The 22,964-nt window shown below is 38.4% G+C and overlaps 4 protein-coding genes across 4 annotated transcripts; all 4 read right to left on the bottom strand.

Moving 5' to 3' along the window:
- Positions 1-7: 7 nt before the first annotated feature.
- LOC17900000 (cytochrome c biogenesis protein CCS1, chloroplastic) lies at positions 8-2,862 on the bottom strand. The gene is made up of 8 exons (XM_006303570.2): positions 2,371-2,862; positions 2,071-2,290; positions 1,882-1,993; positions 1,512-1,784; positions 1,127-1,392; positions 827-983; positions 642-725; positions 8-474 (listed from the first exon to the last, which is right to left on the bottom strand). Exons 1-8 carry the CDS (start codon positions 2,768-2,770, stop codon positions 325-327), a joined length of 1,662 nt encoding a protein of 553 aa, XP_006303632.1. The 5' UTR covers positions 2,771-2,862; the 3' UTR covers positions 8-324.
- A 1,165-nt stretch (positions 2,863-4,027) lies between these two features.
- On the bottom strand, positions 4,028-6,421 carry LOC17900345 (pseudouridine kinase). Its single transcript, XM_006305045.2, has 8 exons — positions 6,147-6,421; positions 5,920-6,022; positions 5,775-5,813; positions 5,474-5,571; positions 5,151-5,265; positions 4,993-5,075; positions 4,364-4,898; positions 4,028-4,256 (listed from the first exon to the last, which is right to left on the bottom strand). The coding sequence occupies exons 1-8, from the start codon at positions 6,234-6,236 to the stop codon at positions 4,195-4,197; spliced, it is 1,125 nt and encodes a 374-aa protein (XP_006305107.1). The 5' UTR covers positions 6,237-6,421; the 3' UTR covers positions 4,028-4,194.
- A 365-nt stretch (positions 6,422-6,786) lies between these two features.
- LOC17898766 (phosphatidylinositol 4-kinase alpha 1) lies at positions 6,787-19,406 on the bottom strand. Its single transcript, XM_006306513.2, has 25 exons — positions 18,120-19,406; positions 17,561-17,902; positions 17,202-17,363; positions 16,933-17,100; positions 16,613-16,771; positions 16,389-16,516; positions 15,883-16,192; positions 15,564-15,732; positions 15,252-15,469; positions 14,903-15,061; positions 13,982-14,164; positions 12,931-13,458; positions 12,446-12,805; positions 11,957-12,171; positions 11,354-11,534; positions 11,129-11,265; positions 10,881-11,034; positions 10,272-10,538; positions 9,610-9,687; positions 9,468-9,512; positions 8,789-8,961; positions 8,504-8,699; positions 8,101-8,241; positions 7,755-7,963; positions 6,787-7,607 (listed from the first exon to the last, which is right to left on the bottom strand). The coding sequence occupies exons 1-25, from the start codon at positions 19,104-19,106 to the stop codon at positions 7,187-7,189; spliced, it is 6,090 nt and encodes a 2,029-aa protein (XP_006306575.1). The 5' UTR covers positions 19,107-19,406; the 3' UTR covers positions 6,787-7,186.
- Positions 19,407-19,982: 576 nt separating this feature from the next.
- Positions 19,983-21,458, bottom strand: LOC17898213. The gene has a single exon (XM_006306477.2). The coding sequence runs from the start codon at positions 21,316-21,318 to the stop codon at positions 20,203-20,205; it is 1,116 nt and encodes a 371-aa protein (XP_006306539.2). The 5' UTR covers positions 21,319-21,458; the 3' UTR covers positions 19,983-20,202.
- Between the last annotated feature and the right edge of the window lie 1,506 nt (positions 21,459-22,964).

The following is a 22,964-nucleotide window of genomic DNA, read 5'->3' as shown; positions in this document are numbered from 1 at the left end:
ATAACACTATTGTATTACTTTTTGTCGGCAATTTAATATTGTTAAAAAATTTACAGAGAAAAATATTTTATACAGAGGATGATACAGTAGAGCTACTAATGTAATTACCATCTATTTTCTAACTTCACGGTGTAGAAGAAGCTAAGACTCTTTAAACAAAACTTCCATGCAAATCAATTCTGGAGTTTCAGTTTCTCTAGCTCCTCTCCCTCTCTCTTCCCATATGATGATCAGCAACATGTAGAATGTGTGTTCTTGAAAACTATACCTTTTCATAATTCTATACAACTTTATTGGTTCTGTCTTGAAATGCATCAGAGCTAATCAAGATTGCTCGGAGACAACTGAAGTATTCTTATTAATTAACTCAGGAACTTGATCAAGCAATCGATTCATGTCATCAGGAAATAGGTTCTTTGCTCTGTTGGTTCTTCCCCCGACAACCAATGTTGTTCCGTTTTGTAGTGCCCATATCTTCATATGATGATTCAGAAACACATAAGAGAAAAATGGAAACCAGAGTTAAATGATGAACAGGTTGCTGGAGGTGGATGACCAAATTCTAGTAAGACTCAAATGCCAGAGCACGTAGGTACAGAAAAAGACTTTGATTGATATCGACTTTAAGAGTTATTTTTTACCTGTGAATGAGATAAGTAACTGATGCAGGTAGTGAGCATTAAAGCACCAAAACCAGCATAGACCACGGGTACTCCTGGGTCAGTCTGAGAAACAAGACCAACAACGAAAATGTTATATTATACTGAAAGAAACTAGGATCTCAATTTTCGTAAGTGCGGTGACACTACAAGAAGTTTTTTCTTACCTTTAGCTCAAGACCAGTGCTTCCAATTGCATCTTCAATAACGATCTTCATACCATTAATTTCAATGGGAAGCTTCGAGTTTGGTCTCCTTATTCCAGCAAATTTTCCTTCCAGATCATATACAACTATAGATTGTAGATCCCGAGCTAGCATAGATCTGAAAATTTCAACTAGAGCAAAGTTAAGGCCCATACAGGACACACCAAAATAGAACTATGTCAAGAATCCAAGAAAAAGTTTCATCTCTTATACTCTGCCTTAGCTATAAAGAAAGGTTCCTGTAAGGTAAGAGGTTCTCACATTCCTTTGACATTGGGAGCATTAGTATCACCAACTGGTAAGAAGGTCCCATATAACTTCTTGTCTCCATTGATTTTAATAGGTGCCATAGCCAAGTTAAATGGTCCTTCACCATCTTTTGTCACCTGCAAGGCTGAGAAACTCCAATCTGTCTGGTATACGGTGACACCACCGTATCTCAGAGGATCATTAACGCTAATTGTTTTTCTCAGAACCTCTTTCCCATTAAGGTCACGGAGTGAAATATCAGAGTGAAACTGTGAGACCTACACAACATCAGAAAGGAATATCAAACAAAGAGTTCTATTTAACTGGGAAAGGTCACAAGACATTACAATCATGAAGACATAACGAGAGAGCAGAGAAAGCAAAACAAAAGACTCACCTCTCCACTATCATAATAATCCATGGTGAATCGATTAACATGAACTTCGGTATTAAAAGCATCAGTTGGAATTGAGAAAAATCCAACTGGGGCTAAGACATCTCCCATGACAAAGTTTAGCCCTTGAGGAACTGTGACCGAACCTCTAAAGCTCCCAGTTGCACTAAGGGTTCCACCCACCATAATCAGAAGCATTGCTATATGTACTCCAATAGGCGCAAATCGACCAGCCAAACCTTTAAAAGCATACAAGGAAGGACCCTTCATAAATACCTACAGAACAAACAAACTGGAAAATTAATACCACTAGACCAAGAAAAACCTCATACACATGTAGGAGAACATGAAAACGAAGAGAAATAACCCTAACCTCATATCCATCACCCATCAAAATCATTCCTAAGTCTTGGATAGATGCTCTTGGCAAAGTATCAGCAAACTCCTGCTTTTTAATTGCCTCATCTGACTTCATAAAACTCCATCTGCAAATTGCTAAATTCATGAGCTCTTTTGTAAAAACAAGGAGTTACAGAACGGAGAAAGGAAGAAAAAAACAAACCTCCTTGCAACCTTAACCAAAGGTATCTGAGTAGTATAAGTACATGCCATAAGTGAAGCTGCTAAAAGAGCCAACATCCCAAGAAATATAGGAGCAGAGTACATATGATCCAATCCAAGTGTAAAAATCCATCTCCAAGTGAAGAACCCAAACACAGGATTATCCTCTGGATACTTTTGGAAATAGAAATCAGGGGTTTCACCTTGTTCAATCACAGTCCCTTAAAAAACGAAACTTTGATCAGTTTCTCAATACTAAATGCAAAAACCAATATCTTAAAAAAGGAAGCCTAGGACTTACCAAGAGCCATGAGAGCAGCAATGGTGAACATTTCTGTAATCGCTAGAGGCAAATTAGACAAAACAGACAAAACCTTTCTCGGTAACTTCTTCAAAAACCCTAATCCTCTTCCGTCTCCTCCTCCTCCTCCACCACCACCATCACCACCTCCCTTAACAACCCGATCGCCGGAAATTTCCATACCCGTCTCCTCCGTAACCGGCGGTGCCGAATCGGAAAGCGAAATGGTCTTCGTGAGACTTCCGCTACTACTACTTCTCTGATTCCCATTCTCAGGCTTCTGAAGCTTACAATTCGTGGTCAGAGACACATTTCGAGTTCTGTAGAAATAGGAAGAAGGTCGAGAAAGAGGATGGAGCTTGGAGAAATGGAGAATCCTAGGGTTTAGTGTTACAAACATATCGTCGAAATCTTGAGTGAGCTCTCTCTATCTTCTCATTCCTCGAGCTTCTTCTGCTGTGTGTGGCGATAAAAATTGGAGCTTTGGTGGCAATTCTGTTATCTTGTGTTTTCTTTTTTGAAGAAGAAGATGAGATAAAAAATCAAAACCGGTTACACTTAACCCATTCAATAACCAATTTACCGGTTTATTTATTTGGTCCGCTATATTCTCCGGTTAATCTATCTGGTCCGCTATATAAACACACTCACTTACTGACACCAACACAAGTAATAAAAGTTCCTCACACCTCTATTAGCACAAAACAAAACTTTCAAGATGGAATATTCCGATGAGAACGACGGCGACGTTGGCATTTCCTCCGTCCACGCTTGTTTCTACACATTGAATTCTTTATCAGGTAAAAAAAGTTTTCACTTTTGGCCTAATTAGACTAACTGCATAGTAACGATATACATATGTATACGTGTAGGTGTTGGAATCTTGGCTGTTCCTTATGCACTTTCCTCTGGTGGATGTTTCTTTGTAGTTGGAGCAACAAGTTGGTACACAGGTTTACTCATCCAACGTTGCCTTAAACTCGACCCTAGGATCCTTACTTACCCCGAAATAGCGGGTAAAGCGTTTGGGAAGAAAGGTAGTTTATTAGTATCTTTCGTCTTATATATAGAGTTGTACCTTGTCGCGACCGCAATCTTGATCTTGGAAGTTGACAACATGTATCACATGTATCCGCATGCTGCGATTTGAATCCACGGATGTTTCACAGTCGACAAGAAACATTTGTTTATCATTGTTGCTTCCTCAATTGCTCTTCCAGCAATACGTTAATATACATGCGGAAACATTTAACTAAGCTTTTGCCGCCCGGTTTAATGATCGATGAATTGGAGATTGGATAGACACAAAAATCAAGTTAGAAGTCACTTGTCATACTCGTTCAAGTGTCGGTTTGATTTCTCGAAGCAGTCCAAATGGTAGGAATATTTAGTTATTTTCCACTAATTATATTCACTACCTATTGCTTCAACTTCTCAAATCATTAGTGCATATGAAAGATGACAAGAAGAGATAAGTTACCTAGAAGTAATTAATTTGTTTAAATTTTTACAAATTTTCTATTATTTAGTTTTAGCTTAACTTTTATAGTTCCGGACATTTATATATCAAAGAGCAAGAAGACGAAATTTATATAAAGAAGAAACCTTTAGATTAGAGAGAAAGATTACGAAAGGAATCCACACTCTTAAAAAGGTGTGATTAGAGACAGGTTCTTCATTCGCATTTGATTTAGGATTTAGGAAAGTATTTAAGAAAGGTTAATTTTATATTTGCTTTCTATTTTGAGCAAAAAAAAAAACAATTGCAAAGCACAGAGGCCAACTACATTCTTTAGTAATAGAACCAACAAGATCATGAATCCTTCATAGCATAGACTGATGAACTAATAACATCTTCGCTCCATTGTATACCAACTCTGCATCATCTGTATAGTCAAACCAAACACAAAAGCAATATTCAGACCAATGAACCGAATATGATAACCAAAACACAGACTTTAATTTCATATTGACAGAGATTTAGTTCGTTTACCAGAAACAAGATCTAGATTGAACTCAGGAGGCACATTTTCATCTGACTCGACTGCTGCTTTAGCTGAGGCAATGCCAACCGCTAAACTTTGGATTAGATCTAACCCATCGCTTAGCGATGCAACTGTGCCCCCTACTAGACAATCACCTGCGCCAGTGAGCTTCTTCACTTTGGCTGGGATGGTCGGGAAATGCATTGCGAAAAGCCCCGGGCTGGATTCAGAAAACCGGTTTGGTGAACATACCGATTGTACACGTTTGAAAATCTCTCCACTTTTGGGGAGCTTTCGGTTTATGTTAAGAGCCCTTGTTGGATTTTCCTTGGAGCATAGGAGAGCTCCATTTGAGCCGAGGGTTACAATAACTACTTTAATACCATTTTCAAGGAGAACCCAAATGGCTGGCTTTAGCACGCAGAACATGTCTTCGATTGAAAGCTTACTTTCTTCTGGTTTAAAGGGGTGGAACAAATTCCTGGTGCAGAGAGCATTTGCCATTGCTACGAGTTCGTCTTGGTTCGGAGACACCATCGTTACCTACAGGAAACAAATTTTAAATATGTTGGTTTGCAAATAAACATAGAGAACAAAAGGAATCAAGTCTTCATGAGTATAGAGACATAACACTCACATACTTGGCAATCGAGGCAATTCTCCGTGACTTTGTGACTGACACGGGCTCAAACCATACAGGAACATTGAACTCTGCAGCCACTTCAAGAAGGAAAACGTTGAGAAGACAGACAAAACGATGATTAGACAATCAAACTGAGAAATAATAAGCATTACATTTACAAGATGCTTCCAAAGCAAGAGTGCTAAGATTTGCATCTAGCATAAGAACAGGCGCTGAGCTTATGTTTTTTACAAACCGCTGGATCCACGCAGGTGTCAGAAACTTTTCCTGCCCCATTAAAACAATGTAAATGTAAGTTACTTATCCAAAGTAGTACAACAACAACAACAACAACAACATCCTTAATTCTCAGTTTATCATTTGGTTTGTAACCTGATCCTCAATAATTTCATAACTAAAATGCTAAAAAAGAAACGAACATAATCACTAAGATCAACTAGATGAGCCGATAATACGACATAAAAAAGGAACGTACAACTGCATCAACACCAGCAACACCAGCCGAAACTTCTCCATTCATATCATATACAAGGGAGACAATGGGAGTAGTGATGTCTTCACGTCTCAAGATTCCTGCAACATCGACCAAGAAATAGTTTATCGACCAAAGGTGACAGAAACAGAGACAAAGAAGAAAAGGACTACAAAGTTGATTGACTATTCGAGAGATAGAAATGAGACAAGATTCATAAATAGGTTTGATGTCTCATACATATGTAAAGGCAAAGACTTTGCAACTGAGTAATGCATAAGTTCCTTTACTCTACAAGTCTTACCTTCAGTGGAGAGCTTCCACTCTTTCAACAGTGCATTGGCTGTGTATGAATACAAAAAAGTACCAAAAAGTTAAGCTACCAAGAAATGTCCAAGCAAGCAAAAAAAAAGCCAATGTCTTTGCAAATATCGTATGATAAAGCAGACCTGGAGCATCAAGGCCCAAAGTGCCAATCATGAAAGGTTTAATTCCAAGCTTGAAGATGCAATCAGCTACATTTCTTGCTACACCGCCCGGCGTAAACAAGACCTATTCACCAGAAAGATTTAACCTTTTACTCAAAATTTCCTAATTGATAAGTACAGGTTAATTTTGGAAGGATAAGTATATGATTGCGCACAAGATCAATCAAAAATTCAAATTTTTGAAAAACCTGGCCAGGGACGGTGGTTCCTGAGATTGGTGTGGTTGCCGGCTTAGCGTGAACATCTAATATTAGCGCACCGATTATCACCGGTTCCATTGGTTTACCCTCAAAGACGACTTTTCTCTGTTCTCTCTCCCTCTCAAGTCACAAAGTCTCTTCTGTCTTTGTTCTTCTCTGTCTCTAACTCTTGAGTTGACCTTAATTGATTGACACTTTTTTTCTTTTTCTTTGGGGTCACTTTCTAGTATAACTTAAGTGTATATATTGTGCTGACTGCTGAGAAAGTGCCACTGACTTATTCAGGAACGATTTCGAAAGTTGTTCATGGCCTATTGGATTATATCAGAAAAAGCTCTATGTAGCTCAAGACAAACAAAGCAAATAACCTTACATCAATTCTATGATCTAATAATACTTGTTTGACACTGAAAATAGGGGCCTAAAAGGTATCTTATATTAATCCACACCGCGAAAGAGTTTCTGAGTATTTTCTCAAAGACTCCACCAAGTCCAACCACCATATTATCTGATTTGTGATATGTAAAACCTTAGCTAATTACATATTTAATCATTCTTACCATAAGTGTCTGATGCTGAAGATCGTTTGATTCTAAAAGGGGTTCTTCTGGTGTAATAGGGGATGATATACAGTACGTAGAATGAGCTTATCATCATCCATTGAATCAAATACACTACTGTTTTACAATGCTTGCACGCTATTTTAAAAGAAACACGTTACTATAGTTCATCCATTGATGAGACAAACTGGTTAAGATGAAGATATCACAGATCATATATGCTATGATATATCATAATAGCTTGCACTTCACATATCTAAAAGAAAACCCACACACCACAATACACTCCTACCTTTTTCTTTTGTTACTTTTTTTTTTTCTTTTTCTTTGCATAGCAAAACCCTCAAAGTTCCTCTCTTACAATAAATTAGTCAGAATGTCCAACCACCGAAAGGAGATAAAAATTAACAAATCGGAATATTCGGATGATTTAATGAATTTTTTACCTGCAAATTTCTCTCGTGTTCTTTACTTCTCGATGCCTTGTTGCAAATACTGAATCAAGTCGTACCCAGCAGTAGTCCATTTGTTATATGCATCCGTACAGACATGAATCATGAAGTGTGCAGCTTCACGTTCGCTCATTTCTGGGTGAAATCTTTTCCTAAGGTTACCGATTGGATCTCCTCTGCTAAAGCAAGGCAATCCACTTTCTAGCATCATTTGCACCGTACTGATGATTCCGTCCATCTGCCTCCGAGCAGCTAAGTATCCCTTTACGCACAAGCTCACAAACTGATGCCATGTTTTGCTCTTCATTACACCTGACGGATCTAGCAACTGAGTCATTTCGTGGCTCAGTTTGAAATGAGCACTCTCAAACCGCATGTTTCCTCCTGGTGAAGTTTCCAAGATGAATCCAAAATCGATGTGGACAAGTCTTCCCACGCTGCATCAAGCATAACACACATGGTAATAAAGTTGTGTTACTTCCTTGAATTTTCTCCCACATTATATTGTCCATAAATTGATTATTTTTCATTCCACTAACTCACTAAGAGAGAACACTGAGAAATCGCATAAAAAGGAAACATACTCATCGAAGAGGAGATTTCCGTTGTGTCTGTCTTTGGGCTGGAGTAAAAGACTAGCAACTGCATAACCAGCACTGCTGATGAGGAAGTTCTCTCGTGCTGTTTCAAAGGTGGTTGAGCCAACAGGTCCATAGTCTTGTTGAAAAATCTCATACAGACCCCCATCGGTAGTTTCACCCATTTGACTTCTGCTTCTCGTATTAGGCACAACCTGTAATAAAAGGGAAGAAAAGAGAAACACAAATGTATAAGCCTTATTATATACAAGAAAGTTCTCATACCACCTTCTCTATTTTATCTCGCAAGGGAAAATGGGTTTAATATTAAACATTTCAGAGTGAGTGATACCTCAATTATCCCCCTCTCGGCACCAGTTGGGAGTACTCCATATGGAAAAAGATAAAGATTAATACCAGCCGCTTGAAATATGTCTCTAAGAAGAGATATCACTTGAAGGGCAAGAACATCTTGCCGACAATCATCTCCGACCTAAATAAATACAAGAGAGAATCATCAAACTCACAGTAAACACCAACTGGGTGCAGCAATGTCTAGATACCACTGGCTATGTTTGTTTTCTGTGTTATTTTTACTTTAATTAAGTGGAAGAGAAAGATAGGAGAATTGATTCATTTTCTTTGTACTGGCAAATACTATAAAAAATTAAGAATCAACATCACGGCAGAATAGTTTTTATGTCAACCTACCTACATACAAAAAAGAAATTGTATATAATCATGCAAAGGCTTACCTTAAAAATGCAAGCTTGTGGTATTACATTACTGTGGTCACCATCACGATCAACAACATTAAAGGTTATCATGATAGGAACTTTGGCAGCTGATTGTAAAGGTATTCCACTGTCTACACGAATACCCCTAACAAGCTTGTTAGGAGCAGTTGGCAAATAAAGGTCATCTCCTTGCATTTCAATTTTCTCTAACTCCCTGCCATGGAAAGTATTAGATTACCTTGCATCCAACAGATGCAGATCCATCCGTACCATGATACAGTTTTATTAAATTTCAAATGTTACCTTCTAATACCGGCTCTGCGTTCTTCCTTTGGGAGAGGAAATAACACCCCAGAAATAGAAGTAACTTTGTCAAAGAAGTCAAACTCTCTAGTGAACATGTCCAAGGCACTGGGACTGAAACCATCAATAATATGCTGCCGAACCTCTGGCAAAATTTCTTGGAATGCCGCATTCTGAAATATTACGGAAACAAGAGCTTAGATTTTATCAGCATATCAGCCAAAAGATATACAACAAATTCTATAGCTTAACGACCTACTTTCTGTCTCACTACAAATTTTATCGAAAAGATGTTTTCCAATAACAAACTTATGCTACAGTATAATGAATAGTCATAAAACTCATTTTCAGATCTTGATATTCTGCGCTTATAACCAGCGGTCAACATGGTGAATCAAGGATATTTCCAGCGTTGTTAACATGTAAAGAATAACCTAACCAGAAGAATTCACAGATGTTTTCTGTAGGAGGCCATATATTGCAACTGCAGGATACTAATTTTCTGAATTAAGGCCAGCAGATTGCACTAGATTCCAATATAATTCAGTGTTGTGAGAGATAGTCTAGCTACATATTGCACTAACATAAATACTATACTATCCTAGGAGTAGTAAGATGTAGCCCACATTGAAGATAACACTCACGCGATATAAGCAGAAAAAGGTAATAATGGGCGAACCTTATCAATAGAACCATCCTTTGGAGTTTCCTGAACAGACTCACCCTGGCATTATAAAAGATAGAACTTAAAAATCAACAAAATCTCCATAAAGGTTACAAGCAAAATTAAGATATACCAAAGTCTACTAGGTTAAACTCACCTGCAAATGCCAAATGAGAATATGAGCAAATATGTCGCTTCTTTGGGTAGCTCTGAGAAGGTACCCTTCAACTAGCCTCTGCATTCAAAAAAGAAGTTGTACTGTTAAACATCACAGGAAACAAGGAAAAAGAAAGAACTCAAGTAAGGCATTACACAATATCCATCCCTAGTAGAAGTGTAATTTTCGTAGGATTTGAAAACAAATCTGCGACAAGAAAAACCCTTGGGAAAAACCTCAAGGAATGAGTGGCCCAACGACAGCTAGACTAGACATGGTTTTCGAAAACGTCAAGCTGATAATCCAATACTAATGTAAAAAACGGAAAAGTAATTTGGTTCAGATAAAGGCCAAGAAAAGAAAAGGTAATATAGGCTGATCATTCCAATTTTTGGTACCCTGGTTGGATGAGTTCCCGGAATTGCTGCAATATATATCGAATGCAGAATTTCTAATCTCAAGACTAAAAGAGAAAGTAAAAACCAGATATGAAAACTAAAATAGACTACAACTGAAATCTATATATTATATAATTTCACGTACTAAGATGAATCACTAAATCTAACGCGCACAAACCGAATGATATAATTAAACCCCCAACTTGCTTAGAGGGAAAGCGAGGCAGGTGAGATAAATATATAGATTTTCATGATAAGACTAACCCCATCATCATAGCGCAAAGACTGCACCAGTTGCGGCATGAAAAAGGTAACTCGTTCAGGAGGGTAAGACTCTAATACTCGTAAAACATATGCCATGACACGTGGATGTCCCTTATAAGCAGGAGTGAGGAACTCAAGAGCCTGTGTAATTGAACAAGCAGCCCAGTGTGGTAGCTGCTGCAACAGCACTGAGTTCTCTTCAACATTTTTAGGTGTAACAAAATACGGCAACGCCTCAGGAATTGTACGAAGATCTACTATATGTGTCTGCAGGAAAGAGTAACAGTGAGAAAACTCATTTTACATCATTTCACTAATTATAAAATGTAAGCCATAATATCAAATTGTACTTTTTATCCTAAGAAGTCAGAGCAAGTAATCGGATTCTCAACATACGTTTTTGTTTTCAATAAATCTTTAACTAAAAGTACCATAGCATACTTATTTCTAGATGTATCATGCCTCACAAGTTTTTTGGGGTGGTTCAACACCAGCTCATTTATAGCTTAATATACTAGGTGAACAGTATACCATCTCAGACTACAAAATGTAAAAAAAAAAAACTTTATTTCTACAGTCTTAGAGGAAGTAGCAGCTGTAAATTCATACCTGAACCAGCTGAGTGACTTCAGATTTAACAGCAGCATTTGCCGGAAATCTTGAGGCGACTGATAAAGCAATGCGAGGATCCACTGAAAAGGCTGTTTTAGCATATTCGGTCCATTTCTCAGAGCTTATTTTCAGCCGCGAATATGGACTGTCCCTATATATACATTGCCACTTGGAAAAATGAATATCAACAATGTAAGTTAAACAAAACAACTGAGAAGTGAAAGTCAAAGATGAAATAGTTTTACTTTGAGCTAATAGGTTGTGCCCAAACGTCAAGCCTATCAGCTTCATGCTGGCAGAGCATTAAAAGTAACTGCTTCCTCTTTTCTTTTCCAACAGTGTAGTTGTCCATCTCACCCCAGACGGGATGATATTGATCAGTCTGTTAACATTCAGCACAAATAAATCTCATAGTTTGTAATCAAATGATGTACAGGTGAAAGTAGAAAAATGGCAAATGTTTCTCTTACCACATCAATCAAATTAACACTTTCACGAGGTTTTCCTTTGGAATCAGATTGACTTGATTCTGATAGCTCGTTTGATAAAAAGTGAACAAAAACTGAAACAGATAGAGCCTCGCTCTGACAAAAATTTGGAATATTTACATCATACCACTCTGGCTGATGAGCAAACCAGCCTAAAGACGTCCTGGAATAAGTTGACAAAAATAAAATGAAGGTATGTCAGACATAATAAAATTGACTCAAGCAACAATATAAAAGTATTTTTAAACACCGGAAAATGCCATGTTGGATGGCTACGATGACAAAAAAACTCAAAATATAATTACTTCCAATTTGCTCTCAGCATATGATATAATATTAACATAGGGGATACAAGTCCAGACAATTCAATGTCTTGTGCAAAGGCAATTCATGTTAAATCCTAGTGCCTAGAAAACACTAAGAGATCCCACATGAACATAAGTAAATAGTGCAGAAAAAGAAAAAAGAATAATAATCAGATGTGTCCTGCCAAACCATAGAGGCAGGCTGAGAGATGTCCATAAAGAAAGGGTAAACAAAATATATGATACGCCAAAAAGGCAAAGGTAATTCACAAAACATAACCTGTAGATTCGATCTTCTAACAGCTGGAGTCCAGATCTAAATTTCTGCATATTGCCTTGTGTCTGGCATGAGCAGAATTTCAGTCCAAGGAGCATTAAAGAAAAAAAGGTACCAGCGGCTGCAGGGTGGCGGGTAAAGCACCAGTCAAGGTCTGTACTCCGTTGTAACAACCGACCTAGCAACAACAATTGCTCCGCACTATTATGTCGGACAACCTAAAAAACCAATTTGACGATAAGAAACTCACACAAATACAGAGCATCTGACTCCGTGATGATCAGTAAGCAAATATATTCAAGTGAAGCAAATTTACTTGCGACTTCAAATTTATCACCTAAGGTGCGAAAAGTGATATTGATTCAATTAGGATCACAAGAAAACTCAGCACTTATAACACTGTAGACCACTTCACCAATAACGGAAGAAAATTGAGGTAAACCTCACATATGAGTCCTTATGTATTAGAAAAAGTAGAGGATAAATCCAAACCTCAAAACGATCTATCAAAAATCCAAGCCACAGTCTGTGAGCGACAATCTGATCAACAGGATCACTTTCAGGTGGATCTTCTGGTTCCCCTGGGGAAAGATGGGGTCTTAATTTTGCAGCTGGGCCAGAGTATCGTACATCAGACGCAAAGAGTCCTCGTTTTGTATCAATTGTCCATATCCATGCATCAACAAGCTCGGCAAGGACTAGAGATACCAATTGCGGAGCAGCGGAAACCAACCAGGTCCATATAAAAATTCCAGTTTCCATAGCATCTGGTGTAGATATATATGCTGGACACCAACAAAGGAGACGCAGTAATTGAGAAAAGCCTTCCACATTTGTTTTTGACTCACCACCCTGATGCAACAATAAGAGAGATTAGAACGTACAGCTTAAAAAAGATGATAGATATCGCCTACATGTGCCCCTTCTACTCTACACACATAAGAAAAAAGAGTCCCTCTGTTCTTGGTTAGCCTTACCAGGTTTGACAGAAGTAGTGCAGTTGCTTGAGAACAAGTTTCTCGGAATTGTGACTTGTCCACCTCTCCACCTTTTTCAGCTGTATTTACAAATTGCTGAAGTAGACGCACAAACCTGGCGATTAACATCTCATTAAATGAATCGTCTTCTGGTTGTGGTGCCTGGGAAAATGCCCCAGATATTAATCTTTGAAGGCCACCACCAAAACCACTAGGTGCCGAGGCTGATTGAAATCCACCAATACTGTTATACAACCTTCGCATGCCAGCAATTTCTCCAGCATGATTGCACTTTACCGTTGCACTGACTACACCAGTACCAAGTACCTCCAAATTAAAGGCTTCAGAAACTTTTAGGTTTGCCCCTGACGCTGCAGCTGCTGCAGCCATCACAGCTGGGATATTAGCAGTTCTTATCCCAGACCAAATTTCATTTTTCCCAGTTCCAATCTTTATCTCAGATAGAAGGGAAACCACATCAGTTGTAGTTTGTGCTCGCTGCCATGTGTTTGCCTTGCACAGCTTATCCTGAGGTTCATATAAAACCCAGAGAAAGAATATGAAACTCTAGTATATAAATCAAGGAAACAACAAGAACGATCTAACATTAGCAGAAACCACAGAATGCGCTCCGCAAAGAGAATATACACAAAAACAATCCACATGAACAACAACTTAAGTGCCTATATCCAAAGCTTTTCATAGTTCGTTTGTGCACCAAAAACAGACTGTACCTCTGAAAACGACCACGGAATCATACAGAAACATAAAACAGCAATTACAGTACTTTGAGGGAAAGAAAAAATAGGGGCCGAGCTGCTCTAAACATTTTAAGAAAACAGAGGAGCCTAAAACTAAAAAGGATTAGTTAGAGACAGTGAAGGAAGTAAAACATGGCACTGCAACAAACAGAAACGACAGGAACTATATCCCACAGTACGTTTCCATTTAAAATTGTTAAACTAACAGATTGATTAGAAGAAATAGAAAGCTGTCAGTATAAAGATATTTCAGTATAGAAGACAATACGAATTGGCAAAAAGAAGGAAACCTGAAGCAAACCCTGACTAGTGCATGGAGCATACGAAAGCGAAATTATGATCCATTCTCGAACAACTTTCTGGTATAAGGATCGAACAGCAGCAGTCCAAGCAGGATCATTAACAACAGCTGTAGGTGTATTGTCATGAACTGAAAACAGCAAACTATCCAGACATGCCGAATGCCAGAGGACCTGCATTTTCCAATTGTTAGTCGATCTACAAAGCATAAGGATTCCAAAGGAAAAGTTGGAGAAGGTAACAGCAGACAAATATTTCCTGGAGGTATACTCTAGTAATAGAGTACATACAGAAAGCAAATACTGATGGAAAATCTTAGACTACCAAAGTCAGTAAGTAAAAGGCAGTGACAGAAGACCGAAGCCAGTAAACAGAAGCGAAAAAAACATCTAATCAATTTATGGAATATGTAGAAGGAAGTGAACCGTGACCAAAATTTCTATGGTAAAATGCAAGTGAAACAGAAATCACAAAAAACATTTTTTCTGGTCCATAAAAACAAACAGACTACACCACTGATGTCTAATGTAAGTGACCAATTTGAAAGAGATTAAAAAAATCGGAACAGCTAAATTCAAAAGAAAATAAGAATTGCAATGGGTAAAACTAAGTTCTTGCACACATGTGAGAAGAAAAATAGATAATGATCAACCAAGTTACTTTGTTCCATGTAAAACTACAAATCTGTAAGTATTAAAATTTGATACAATCACTGAGGTTGGGGGTCTTAGTCCTGATATATCTTCAGTGAATACTCGCACTGGAAAAATTATAACGAGGAAATCTATCTCTCCATAATTTTATCGACATAATATACTATATGCATTATATCACCTCCATTCTCTCTTATTAAATGGTCAACCTACATATAACCTTTTAAACGAGAGAATGTATACCCATATGTTTTTTACCTGAGGAAATTTGTCCCGTAGCTGAGTCAACAGGTTCACAGAGATATCGCGAACGTGCTCATCTCTCTGTGACATACTCTTTATGAGGAAACATGCATGTGCATACGTTGTCAGTTCTCTATTACGAGCGTCTTTCCCAGTAAGAGATATTCGATCTTCCTGAAACCAAATGAAAGTTTTCATAACATTCATATATTACTAGAACATTTAAATGAAAAGAAAAGCCGAGCTGTTGTTGATAACAGAAAGACCAAAATGCATATACAAGGGCCTTGATTGCGCTAGGGTTGAAACTAAATGGTTTTAAACGAAAAATTAGCTTAACTACTATGACCAGGTATTTACATACCAGCCATGAGACTGCTGTTTCAAAGGCTCTATGCACGATAGCCGTCAAACACTGAGAAACGGCAGGAGTAAGATTTGGAGTTTTTAGATATTCGAACACACAACTGAAGGCACTTCTAGAGGCAGATACGCTTGAGTCACCATTAAGGATACCCCCGTTGCTAATAAAACGTATGATCTCCAAAAAAGCCACAGCAAGCAAATATGTAGCCTTCACTCCTGAAAGAATAGAAGAAATGGATTTCTAAGTATCTAAGAAAAGCACACCATAACCCATTTAGCAGATATTATAAATAACTCATCAGTTGTTAACCTGAGATGGTGTTCATTGCTGCAACGTCAACTCGGCCACCTAAGGCAGTTGAAAGAGCAAGTCTCTGAGTCGACGCTACTTTTTCATTTCCATTTCCTCGACGGCTACCAGGATTGTGAAGTGCGTTGAGTTCTAACTCGTCTTCAAGCCATTTTACAGAACTGACGACCTACGAAGAGCAATGCGCATTTAGTCAATTAGATTAAATTAAACTACAGAACAAGTATTTCCTGGGAGGTGTAAGATGCAGTATTTAGTAGGCTCATAATTTGGTGAAACACACATTAAACTCTGAAGATGACCTTCTAGAATGACTTACCAGGGGAGGAGTGCCTTGAGCAATTCGTTGAACAGCTAGCGCCCACTGAGTGTTCCACATGTAAGGACCTCCCACAGCTTGCAAAGCAGTTGCACTCATGCTTCCCACACTGTTCACTGAATTGGAAGTTGACTTCACTGCTGGTGACGGAGCTTTCACAATAGGAGGTGCCAAGCCAAAAAGGGCTATATAAAACCAGAGATTACGAAACAACTTCAAAAGTGAAGGTTCCACATCCATAGTAGGATCAAAATCTGAACAAATTTCTGCAACTGCAGGAAGAAGAGGCCCTAAAAAATCCACACCACTCCTACAAAAAAATGAAACATGCAAAAACGTTTTAGTGGAGAAACATTAACTGGATAGTTTCCGATTATACACCAGTAGATTTTCTAAAATTTGCACAGATTTTTTATCCCCAAATATAAATTTTAACAGAAAACACTTAAAAATAAACTAACCCTTCAAGAAAAAAAACTCAAAGCTTATAAGATTATATAATTTACCCTCCACTTTTGGACTCAGCAGCCAAGCCTACATCTGAACACAAGGAAAGCAAACGATGGCGATAGTCTGAACGCAATTTTGTATCCCTAAGACCACTAGCAATTGTAAGAAAACCTGCAGGAAGAGTCTACACGACAGTTGGATTTGTGAGCATCAAAGTCATAGTAAAAATAAGGAGAAACACAACAAACTAGTAAACTACCATGTATCAAATGACATATACCTCTACACGCTCGGTTGTGGCTTCTGGTGCTGATGTTTTGCTCTCTACAGATCCGACACTCGATAGTTTGCTCAAATAACTTCTGGTCATCAAAACTACGGTCTCACGGTAAGATTTCTCAAACCCTAATGTTGCTATCCGAGAAACAGCATCAAGAAGCTGCACAAAATTAGCATAAATGCAAAACTAAATATGTCAAAAAAAAAAACGAAAAAGGACATAGATGGTAGCAGTTCCTGCCATTACGAAAGTTCGAGAAAGTAGCATATAAAAGTTACTAATCAGGCAGCCAGGTATCAGTGTAAAAATTGGAACCATACTTGGAGTCGCAAAAAGCTAGGAGTCGAAGCATCACCCTCTTCCAGGCTTTCAATAAAAAGTGGTAAAATCATGTCAGCTACGTCCGGCTTCTTAACAGCAACATTGAGATCAGCTAGCAGCCGAATAACATTAAGCTGAACAGCAGGTACTTGCTTATCTCTATCAACCTGGGCACCAAATGATGAGCCTTATTGGAAGGATAAAAGTACAGTCTAACATAAGATAGGGATATTAACCAGTTAAGGGAAAGGTAAAATTATTTTTCCACCTGTTCTTCATAATCATTTCTTTCACGAATACTTGAAGCTAATCCCATAATGAAGGTGTCCACTGGAGCTCGGTCCTTGGCCCAGCCAGATTCAATAATTTCACAACTAGTCTTAAATACGCTCTCAAGCATAGCTCCTTGATTGCTCCCCCAAGTATCCGGCTGTTCCAACAGGCATTAAAAATGAATAAAAAATGCATTCAATAATTTAAAGCTAAATGAACTACAACAGAATCCATCCAGAAACTTCTGACATTATATGTTCGATTATACTTCTATGGGCATCCAGACGCGATCATCAGTAGATTAGAGTATGTTGCTTGAATGAGTTATGATTAGTGCACATATAACAAAATTACCTGTGCACAGACAGCCAGTACCAGTGGTTTAAGACGGATAAGCAACACACGTAGTGGCTGCCCTCCTCTTGCCACTGCAATCTTCGCAATCCCAGAAAGCAGAGAGTCGAACAATTCTTCACATGCCTTCATTTTCCGCCACACAGATGTCAAGCAGGCATCTGCAGCATCTAAAAGCAATGCAAGCGTCTCCAGGACCAACCTTTTAGATGTTTTTCCATCTGTTTCAAGAGACACCAGGCTCTTGATTTTCATTTTAGCTGCGGCCTGATAAACAGACAGTTTGGCATTGACTCTAGTTTTCAGAACTGGGCCTTGTTCGTTCCAGTCGCGCTTTCTTGACTGTTAAAAAAAAAGCAGAAACAAAGTCATCATCTCTTCTAAAAATCCATGCTCCACTCAAGAAGTCAAGATCGGTAAGGTCCACCCTCATGAAAACATGCCAAATTTAGACAGGAAAAGGGAGTATCAACCAACAATTGCTTCACCAAGATATATGGCTTTAAGCATTCTAGAAAATACCATAATATATCACCAGTTCACCAAGAAAAGCATTTACCTTCAGAAATGCAGACATGGACTGGAGCTGCCTCTTTGCTATAAATCTCACTTGATCTTGAAGTTTAGAATCAATTTTGACTTTCTCCAAGATATGGGTTATTAATCTAAAGGCAATCTCTTGCTTCTCCAAGCACTCAATGGATTCGTCCTCAAAAGAGGCCACTTGTTGTCTAAACACAGGGTTAGCGCCACCACTCCCCTCACTAAATCCAAAACTCAACTGGTCAACACCACTCTTCCACACAATACTACCTCCATTCACCACTACAGACGATGAACTCTTAGAGGATACATTGGACCCATTGCTAGCTACCTCGTCCCCAGGACTAGACTCCTCAGGTTTGCCCGAGGGATAACGGTTCGTACTAATAGGAGAGCCCTGAGACGACGAAGTTTCAGAGTTACCTGAGGTCTGCTGCCGCTGTTCTTTGGGAGACGCAGGAGCACGGTTCACAACAAACTGCTCGAGCAGCATTGTAATCAATTTATCTCCATCAGACTGCAGAATTGACGGAAAATTCTGAGAAAGCGCGACCAAGAAAGCCTTAGAAATAGATGGATCACCGTCGCTCTCACCGCAACTCGTGGCGGCAATCACAACCTCACCTGTAAACCTAGCAACCTCGGTACCAAATTCCGGCGAGAGATCCGCCGCACACGAAAGATATTTCAGGAAATCACAATAGAACGCAGAGATCGACTGCGAAGGAAACGAATGCGGCCAAAACGAACGACGGAACGATGCAGGTATAGCGCTGAGAAACTCATTCACGAAGGATTTGGCACGGTTATCGATAGACTCAGGATTCTTGGAGATGATCCGAGCAACGGCCAAAACGGCGTTGAGATGACTCCGAGAAACCCTGGGCGAATCAGCGAGAAGCCATTCCGTTTGTGGACAACGGCCGCATATCCAAGCTAACTTCTCCGAGAACTGTTTCGGATTCTCAGCTATAATGTCACAAAGCTCCGTCAACGCCTCCATCTCCGATCACACAATAAAAAAAACGAACACCACGGAACAAACTAGCTGGGAAAAGGAAACTTTCGCGATCAGATCTGCCTGAAGAAGGAGTCAAAATCTCGAACGATCAACCAAGAAGGGAAAATTCATAAATGTGAGTGTGGGAATTGGTTATAGAATTCAAATTTCGTTCAATTCGTGCTTCTGTGTTGGAAGACGAAGCAGCCATGGAAGGGCTCGTGGGTCGCCTGCGTCGCCATTTACTTTTTTTTTTCTTTTGTCCCTTCTCTTTCTTTTTTTTCTCTCTCTCTCTCTCCTCTTCGCCCTCCGGTTGATAATTTTGTCCGTTGTGGAGGATGTCCGAAAGGGTAAATTCGTAAAGTATCAGAAATAGGTTTTTATACCAAATCAGTTTAACCGGTCTGATTCGTACTGAACAACAGAGCATAGTGATAATAAGAAATCTAACCGTCGGTTTATTTGTGGCCGGCTTTAGATAAAAAAATTAGAAATTTTATTAATGGGCAAACCAAATCATATTTATCGAGAGCTATAATATTTGAAGCTTCCCCATAAATTGGTTTTATATGTTTGCTTTCGTGTGATGATGAATAGATTATGATATGAAAAATTTAAATTTGAATTTGCGATAGATTTAAAAACCCCGTTAAGATTTAGACCGATTGAAAACAGTGTAAAGATCTTTTTACTTTGTGAAATTTGGTTATAAGACAATCAAATAAAATAAATCAGAGCTGACAGTTGAGATACTTAAGTATCATTTATAATGTAAGAATTGAAAATAACAAGTAAACTAATACAAAATTATACTCGTGTATTAGACTTCATGAATCATGATAAAAACCATAATATATATTAATGAGATATTAATGAAACAAAAGACCAAGAGATAAAAAGATACAACGAAGGAAGAAGACGACAAAACGATAAACCCATGCAATGCAATTGCAATATTTATTTTGTCACAGAATTATTCACCTAAAGAAGCAGCAACATCGACAGTCCAAATGCGAAATCAAAGTTTCAATGATCCTTCAACCCAAAACGTAAATTCTAAAATCTGAATAGAACAAGGATAGAATCAATATCAGAGCTCTCACCGTTTAGTGTTGGTGTCACCACGGTTATAGAGACTATTAGTAGGATCAAGCATCTTGCAGAGACCCAGGTACGTCAAGTAAAGCACACGGTCTTTAGCACCAGTACGATGACTCTTGCAGTGTTTACAAAAATTCTTGAGCTGCTCCAATGTACAGTAACCCAAGGTTTGACCCAAAAGCAAGAACAACCAATTGATCTGACTCTTCGATTCAGCAACCACAGGCTTCACAGCTTTGTCACGGCCACAAAGCTCACACCTCCGTTGCTCTGGATTTAACCACATGGGAGGAGCTCGTTCCCTCATGATCCTTTTCATCTTCAGGAATATCTTCTCAACCTCCCTGAATCTCTCCCTCAGATCGTAGCTCACCTCAAACACTTGCTCACAGTGTCTGCATTGAACCTCTCCGGTGATTGTTGTGATCTGTTTCGATTCGAGATACTCTAGGCTATGAATCACCCCTCGTATGTTCGTCGCCCATGGAAACGGCGGCGGGATCGTATCGGATTTCTGATTTCCGGCGGGTTGTTGTCTGGAATTACGAACGGCGGTGTTTATTCTCGGTGGTGCCATTATCATCGTACTCATCTGCGGAGTAGTTTGAGCCGGCGGGAGAAAGTAGGAGAAACGATTAACCGTAGTCGGAGGCTGAATCATCGTCGGAAACGATCCTTGAGATCCTCTCTGGTGAAAAGAGCTGTTCAGCCATGACGACGATGACAGATTGAGATACGACGGCGTCGTCGTCATGGAAAAAGGCACAGATGAATAAGCCTTGGAACTCGCCATGAAATCATCATCAGCAGCATGTGGTGTTGGCCACGTCGTCATAGGTCCAGCGAAAGGCGACGGTGGTGCTAGACGAAGCGATGAATTAGTAGTCACCGGAGGAGAAGGGATCTGAGAGTGATGAGAGGAGGGGTACGATGTCGAACCCAAGCTTAGCGAAAGAGACTCATCGACTTCATGATCACGATTAGCCGCCTGAACGTCGTGGTTCGGAGGTTCGTTGGTGGTCGTCGTCTGGTTGCGGCGATTGGGGAGATCGTTGATCTGATGACGTCGTGCAGATCTTCTCCTCCGGTAATTAACTCCGTTAACGTCGTCCATGTTTTCAGGTGGGAGGAAACGAAACGACAAAAAAAAGAGAAATGGCGTCAGTGTTTTTTCTTTTTGTGCGTACTGGTGTGACTGTGTGTGGATCCGTACACTGTTTTAATTTGGGGATGCGAGAAAACGACGGGAAAATATAAGAGAAAATGCCGAGAAAAAGTGCAGAGAGTGAGAGAGAGAGAGAGAGAGAAAGGATCTTTTCTGTTACGCATCTCAGTGCGAGCGGTAACAAGAGAAGAGAGAAATGATGAGATATCTCTATTATTATTATTATTTTCGGTATTAAAAATTAATTATTTCAAATTTGGAACAAATATCTTAACAAACAAAGAGATTTTTGATAAACCTTTATATACTAATAAATAACAAACCTCTTTTATTTTTTTGAATTTTGAAAAACTGTTATCAGACAGCTATTTTCTAGATTTTTTATCTTAACTCTCTCTTCTTTTATTTTTTTTGACCGATCAGAGAGAATAATGTCTTAATCTTATAAAGTACCATATATGTAAATTTAGTTAACTTTTTTTTTGTCAACATCAATAATATGTAAATTTAATTAACTTCACGTTAAAAAGAGAGGTTTTATTTTATTTATTAAAATTAGAGCGCAGCTGTGCATGCTAAAACAAACTGGGTCAGATGAAATAGCCCAACAATGGAAAAAGCCCAACATATGAGTGGGTAAGTGTGGCGGCCTTATTACAAACTCTCTTATTGGATAATGTTAGAAAATTATTAAATAGAACTTCTTCTCATCTCACCTCATCACATATCTCCTCTTCCATTATTAGATTGTTGTTTTTGTCAGCATGAGATTTTCAGTTTGAAATTAGGATTAGTAAATGATGGATAACCCAAATTTCTATATATTTACTTGCAAAACTGATGTGTCAGAAAAAAAAAGTGTTGATGTATGTACAACGTTGAAAATAATGTGTTAATCGGATAAGATAAGACTAAAAAAACTTAAATCATGCTATCACTTCGCCATTATAATGCCTATATCCTTAAAACTAGTCAACTGATTCATTTTGTAGATAGACGTGATCAATGAACTTATCTATATATTTGTTCATATTTTCGTTCACTTCTACATATTTTTGTTTTAAAACTAATGTATTTTTCCATGGCATATCAATAATAAGGTGTTAAAAAGAGTTTACATGATACATGAAATCCTTGTAATACAACCATTCAAAAAAAAAAAAAAAAAATTGAACACAATCTTAACGACTAAGTAGAAATAACCAGGTTTTCCAAACATAAACCTTGGATAACAAAATGTTAATATAGATAGTAAATCTCTCCATCATATCCTTGTAAAAAACTAACATCACTTAATTTCTTTAGGAAAAATTAAAGAAATTAGTCCATTGATTTCTAGATCAAATATCAAGTGATATTGTGTTTAGCAATATGATATATTCTCATATAAACTTGGTAAAAACAATATTTCACCCAACTGATAAAGATCTCTGGCAAAAGTTCAGAGATCGAGGGTTCGAATAGCGTTTGAGACGAAACCATATAACATGCTCTAATTCCAGGTCTGAGGATATATATGAGTTTTGACCCAGAACCTCTTTGATTATTAAAAAAAAAAAAAAACAATATTTAGCAGCGGTGATCTAGTGCTCCGT

This window comes from Capsella rubella, unplaced genomic scaffold, assembly GCF_000375325.1.
Source record: "Capsella rubella cultivar Monte Gargano unplaced genomic scaffold, Caprub1_0 scaffold_1, whole genome shotgun sequence".
In the NCBI taxonomy this organism is placed as follows: Eukaryota; Viridiplantae; Streptophyta; class Magnoliopsida; order Brassicales; family Brassicaceae; genus Capsella; species Capsella rubella.
This window is presented reverse-complemented; position numbering and strand designations above follow the sequence as displayed.